Source organism: Schistosoma mansoni, chromosome W (assembly GCF_000237925.1).
Source record: "Schistosoma mansoni strain Puerto Rico chromosome W, complete genome".
NCBI classification, from domain to species: Eukaryota; Metazoa; Platyhelminthes; class Trematoda; order Strigeidida; family Schistosomatidae; genus Schistosoma; species Schistosoma mansoni.
In genome coordinates this window covers 39,000,519-39,007,291 of record NC_031502.1, presented here as the reverse complement: position 1 = coordinate 39,007,291, position 6,773 = coordinate 39,000,519, and the positions used below count along the sequence as shown (strand labels likewise).

General features: G+C 36.7%; 1 protein-coding gene across 1 annotated transcript in view; it reads left to right on the top strand.

Annotated features, from left to right (window-relative positions):
* Positions 1–4,642, top strand: part of Smp_023990 (putative transcriptional repressor protein yy (yin and yang) (delta transcription factor)) — an 8,044-nt gene extending 3,402 nt beyond the window's left edge. Inside the window, exons 2-4 of the mRNA XM_018789643.1 lie at positions 659–1,191; positions 2,460–2,623; positions 3,007–4,642. Of these exons, the coding sequence (XP_018655065.1) occupies positions 745–1,191; positions 2,460–2,623; positions 3,007–3,820 (1,425 nt within the window). The 5' untranslated portion in view covers positions 659–744 and the 3' untranslated portion in view covers positions 3,821–4,642. The remainder of the gene's footprint in view (positions 1–658; positions 1,192–2,459; positions 2,624–3,006) is intronic.
* The last annotated feature ends 2,131 nt before the right edge of the window (positions 4,643–6,773 follow it).

Below are 6,773 nucleotides of genomic sequence, written 5' to 3'. Positions count from 1 at the left end.
TAGAGACCTTGAATGACATGGCTGAAAATCGTTTGCAATGGCGAAGGTGCATCCACTCTTTGTGTTCTCCCAAATTCTGGTCTTCTGAATTCTTCATGTCTCTATGTTTTTCTATTTCCAAATTCATTTCACTGGATTATACTCTTTGAATGACATCTTCAAACCCTAATCTTTCGGATTACTGCTTATACTCTTACTACCTCTACCACTTTGGGATTTGGATCGACAACTACTTTTCTGTGTTAATGTGTTATGGCAACTCGAACCGATGTGCGTACGTACCAAGTTCTACGTTGTAACTGACTGACTTACAATATGGCAACGTGCGTAGGAAAACTACATGGGACTGGCATGTCGTTCAATCATGACTTAGTATCTGATTGGTTATTAAACATGATTCAGTACAGAAAACATTGGTGATCCGACTCCAATTTCTTCTTACATCCTTCATAAGAGAAATTAAACTGAAAGAAGTTACGGTCTTTTTGTTAACTGGACTATATCCCCTAGTTTATAACTTCTTTTTCCTTTTCACTCTTTCATAATGTTACCCTTGTATTTGTTTCACCCGTTCTATTTTTATTGCTCACTTGTGCCTGGATTTTGTGTAAGAATCAATATATATATTGGCGCTCCGTCCCTACCTTTTATTTTTCAGCTTATCGTTTCGGTGGTTCACAGTCATTTCAAGGACATTCTCGTGTAAATTTCAAGCGTTTACCACAATCTATTATCCGACCTAGTATGGATGAATCTGAGACAGTGTTTGTCTCAAGTCCTCGATTTAATGTTGCCAATGTCATTAAAAATGATACGTTCGCACCTAGTGGATCAGTTTTGACAGTTCTTAGTCCAAATACAAAGCATCAAACAGTTGCATGTCAGAACAATCAACTACCCACTATAGCCCCTGCTCCAGGATGTTTGGAATCCTCTGGATCTAATGATATTAATCCAACTGTTGTGTACGGGTCCTCAAACTCCAGTAATATGCTTCGTACTGTACCGTGCCCACATAAAGGTTGTGGAAAACTTTTTCGTGACAATTCTGCTATGCGCAAGCATTTGCATACACATGGCCCACGGGTACATGTTTGTGCTGAGTGCGGAAAAGCATTTGTTGAATCTAGCAAATTAAAAAGACATCAACTAGTTCATACTGGTGAAAAGCCTTTCCAATGCAATTTTGAGGTGAGTTTTGGTATCATACATGTAGTTTTTGCGTTCTTTCAAGGCAATATTTGAAATAAGCTATACTTAGAACAATAAGCTATCAAAACTAATCTTACACAACTAAATAACTATTGGAAATAAGTGGAAAACGTAAAGTTATGGCAAAAAACACTTCAGTATTCTTATTAAACGGGTTAGAAAACCTCAGTAATGTTGCCAATAAGGGCGGGAAGTCCTTCAGAAATATTGATCAACCTCGGAGTTGTTAGGTCCGTTCACCTTTTTAGACTCAAAGTTTCACATAGTCCGGAGCAAAACTCACACCAAATTGTTGTAGATCCAACTGAACAAAATCGAGATAGTACTAAAGACGTTTCAACAGATCATCATAGTGTGAATGCAAAGACGGGTTAATATCAACCCTACAGGAGTATTTCACACCTCAACGTTACAATAATCGTGTCATACCTACGAACTTTAATCGCTAACCGGTTACTGAATTATATGGAAGTAAATAAGCGTAAGTTAGTCACCAAATATTGATTTGTTATTGTTTCTCGACTGTAGTAACTCATATTTGCCAGTTGTCATTTGTACTGCGGTCTACTTGTTTCTGTCCGACTACATAAATCATAAGAAAGTATATTACCGACACTCATTGACAACTAGACTTAGCCGTGCTATTGGATACAGACTACCTGGTTAGGGTTCACGTTTTTATCATAACTGGTGGTTACAGACTTTTAATGACATGACTTGAAGTCATTTGCAGTGGCGCAGGTGCATCTATTCTTTGCCTTTCCCTAAATCCTGAGATTCTAAATTCCTTATTACTTCTTTCGTTCCTTTAATTTATGTTTTTTCCCAGTCGTATCTTCGATGCCTAATCTTTCCTATTACCACAGTTACTATTAATACCTCTACCATTCTGGGGTTCGGGTTGATAACTTCATCTGTGCTAATGGGATATGACAATTTGAACCGACAAATATACGTCCAGGTTCTACGTTGTAGTTAACTGTTATTTTACTTATAACTATCGACAAGCGAACATCAACAACATAAACTTTTAGTCGAATGTCTCATACTTTTACGCTCAGTGAAACGAACATTGTCTCTACGACATCGGTCAAGGTGAGACTATGATAAATAAGACTCAAGGTAAATTGTTCGTATTTTTTACTCAAGTTACCTACTAGAATTTTTCATGATAATCCCATAATATTTTATATTCGTGATAAAATTACGTTTATCTCCTTATTTTGGTTGTAAATTAACATTTTCAGGGCTGTGGCAAGCGTTTTTCATTGGATTTCAATTTACGTACACATGTACGTATACATACTGGTGATCGTCCTTACATATGTCCCTTTGAGAACTGTCATAAGCGCTTTGCTCAATCAACAAATTTAAAGTCTCATATTATGACACATGCCAAGGTCAGATACCGGTAAGTTTATTGTTATCATAAACCGCGTTGGTTATGCCGAAATGTTATTTCTGTGCACATCGGAAATGTGGCGATTCTTCTTGACCTTAATATTCAGTTAGCTTGATGCCTCCACCCATTTTTGATTGCAGTTTGAGTTTAGTGTATTTGTTCGTTCGACACCTAACAGCGAAAACTTTAAGATTTTATCAGCTACAATCTGCGATAGTATGAATCGAAATTTCTGCATGCAGTCGATACCTGCAGTAATTAAAATTACGTATACTACCTATTCACTGATCTAGCCTAATGTTCATATATATTTATCCCTGTTATTGCGTTAATACATGCAAAAATCTTATCTTGTTGCATTATCATTATTTATGGTCTTTTGTATTGAATAGAGGTCCGCGTAGCTCTTCAACAACTTCACAAACACCCGGCTACTTCTCTGAGCTTGATGAACTGCCAATTTCTCAGCAAACTTCGGTTGTCGATAATGTTAATGATTCGAATAAACCCTATCCCACGTCAGATAATGATGGCGAAAGTAATGTACAGGTCAAAAGTACATCTCCTTTTATGGTAACCTCATCTAATTCTTCCAACTCGAAACCAACTTATATAAAGGCTCCTCGAGGTTATACTCATCCAACCTCCGCATCACGTTATACTGCTCATGAATTGCCCCCACCTCCATACACGATTGATGAAACACCCTTATCTGTATCCACAGGTTCCAAATGTGAATTGCGAAATGACCCGTATATTGTAGTACCAAAATATACATCCGGTAGGCGAAAACATTCCAAATCATTTGCCAACCCAAATGAAGATGATATTGACGACGATAATGACGAAGGAGAAGTAGAAGAGGAAGACTGTTTTATAAAACAAGAATTTGATCGTAGTTTTATATTATCGGATCCAGGTATGGGCTCCGAATTGTTCGTTGATCCTGCACAAGAAGATCGTGAAATGATATGGCGTACTAATGAATATCCGACATTAGATCGTCTACATTTATCCAATTCATTCGGAAGTTCAAACCACCAACCTATCATTATGTGCACACGAGATCAACGTCGCAGGATAATTCAACAAAGTAATATTATGCCAGATTACATTTTATGCCGTCAGCAAACAATACCTATCTTGAGATTGCCTACTCCTGCACGTACAGTGGTATCTTTAGGACGACCACAGCAGCAGTCCTGACATGTTTTCTATATTAGTACCAATTTCCAGCCAGTTTTACTTAATGATCTCGTCTTTTCCTCTGTCTTGCTTAATACAATGAGTTCAAAGTAGGGATATAACATAACTACTTTTGCAACCACACAATTAGGCCTTAAACGCATGTCTTGTTAACTACTAGCAGTTTTCATGCGCATCTTGTATATTTACTGTTTCTATAACCTATTGAGTTGTCTCAGTTTATTTTGTCAAATAATTAGTTTCATTGTTCCTAAACTGCCCCCTCAGCATAAATTTGTACAAATCGAAATCGACCTATCTGGTCCCTTTTACAGAAATCTAAATGCTTGACACTAATATACTGTTTATTGCCGATTATTCTTTCCAAACACTTCATGGAACCTACTGGTCATTTCCTGCGCCTACATGTTTTTAATCTTTTAGTGTTTTCCCAGTGAGGTAAATCGTGTAGTGCCCGAAGGAAATCTTTTTTAGTCTTCTATGTACACAGTTGTTTTTCATGTACAGACTTCCAGATAATCTGTGATTTTTTCGAACTCAAGTTTAATGATGTATGGTTGTGGGGTCGATTCATATTTTTGACTCCTTGCAGTAATATTTATTGTACGACATAATATTTCATTCCTAAACAATAAGAATAATCAAACTATTTTACAACTTGTTTCCTCAGAACATACGTCATCAAAGTATATTTGCTCACCATTTTTTAACTGAATGTTTTGCAGTTACTTTAACATGATTCTGTACAGTGAAAAGTCCCTGCTGTATACCTTTATACCCGTCACTTATTACAATGTTTCGTATTTAACACTATGATGATCCAAGAGTTGGAACAACCTTTATCATTTAAATTCAGTGTACTGTCATGTAATGCTATGGAGTAGTCATTCTTCATTGAGTTTTGTTAGGTCATTGCCAGTGGGACCGAACTGATGAAATATAGTCTTATGTTGAACCAAATGAGTTCAGTTTCACCTTAAGAAGATCCAAATGATGTTCACACCTCTCACTTTGAGGTTTTAAGTTTCCAGTATTATAATTGTGGGCACTGACTTTCAAGCGAATGGATACTACTGATCCCGCAAAGGTCATGTTTACACTTGTGCTGACCACACAACTTGCTGCTATGGAAAAAAGGGATGACATCATGTTTTTGTATAAGGCATTCGTAATTTCCTTAGATCTTTTTGGAATATTCCTTGGTTCCTAAACTGTTTTCTGCGCCGAGCTCTAATGCCAAGTGACAATTATTTATAACTCAATGCACGATTTATATGCCAGCATTAAAAATATCAGACGCATCTTATAGCCTTCAGGTACTTCACGCATTAGGTAGACCGTTCTACGATGACACCAAATTGTCGAGTTGAATGTTTTCAATTTTATAGCAGACTGTTATAAAATGTGTTGGTTACATAAAGTGAGCCGTGTGTATAGTTCTCCGAAAAAAGAAAGTTTAAAAATACTTTGATATATGAAATTTACAACAAATACATTTTAATACAATCCCGCTAACTGGATTTATAATCATTTGATTCATATTTGTTCTTATCAAATTTGATATCCGATAGCTCCTTCACAATTAGTTTATCCAGACTGTCTGGATGAAATTCTTCATTAGGGTCGACATTACCTGATTCAACTGTTTTTTTATTGGACTGGGTCAAACGGAGAAGAGCACCTACAGAAGGTTCACATGTTTCAAAAATATAAACTACTCCTAATTATGTTGAAAGTACTGTAACTAATAAAGAATAGTTATCAGACGGATAACCATTTTAACAATTATTAGATTAAATTTGTGACATGTTTGGTTGGGGGCAGATACATCTATCTAAAATTAGGATTATCTGTCCTTAAACTTTTAAAGTAGTGGATTTGATTTATTGGTTGGATATCTTCAGGCAAATTAAAATACTAGAGATAGAAAGTATAGACTGCAATGATTGTTGTTATAATCTATACATAATAGTGTGAAATAATTTAAGTTACTTCGACTACTTTGAAAACCCACTCTGCTGCAGGTAATAAATCATGACGTCAGTGACGAAACCCAGTAATTATCGTCAGGTCCATGATGAAGTTTTAATCCGGGAATTTCCAAAAGGTTGCAGATGTATTTGTTAGCGTCAGTCATCTACAACGTAGGACCACACACGTATATGCATCGGTCAAAGTTCCCATACTTCATTAGCACAAAAAGATGAACACCAAATTCATAGAAGCAGTTACTTCAATGGTTGTAATATATAAAAAAAGATTGCATGTATGGAAAGAAAGAATTAGTTCATAGAAAGAAAGGTATAAAGCAATTTTAATCTCATGGTTCAAGGGAAGACAAAAAGTGTAAACACCTACACCATTGTGATAAATTCTCAGTCTCCAACCACTGGTTACGATAATCGCGTGTACCCCAACCAAGTAGTCTGCATCTACCAACATGGCTCAGACCAGAAGTTAGTGACTTCAAGGACTGATGCCACGTTTTGGTTCGGCCGCCCCTAATTCTCTTCCAATCATTGCCAACACTAGATAGCATTGCGTGTCGTGGTAATCGGTGTTCAGGCATACGTAACACGTGGCCTAACCATCTCAGTCGATGAAGATTCATGATCTCATCAACTCAGTCAGTCAGTCAGTTACAACGTAGAACTTGGTACGTACGCACATCGGTTCGAGTTGCCATAACACATTAACACAGAAAAGTAGTTGTCGATCCAAATCCCAAAGTGGTAGAGGTAGTAAGAGTATAAGCAGTAATCCGAAAGATTAGGGTTTGAAGATGTCATTCAAAGAGTATAATCCAGTGAAATGAATTTGGAAATAGAAAAACATAGAGACATGAAGAATTCAGAAGACCAGAATTTGGGAGAACACAAAGAGTGGATGCACCTTCGCCATTGCAAACGATTTTCAGCCATGTCATTCAAGGTCTCTAACCATCGATTGCTAT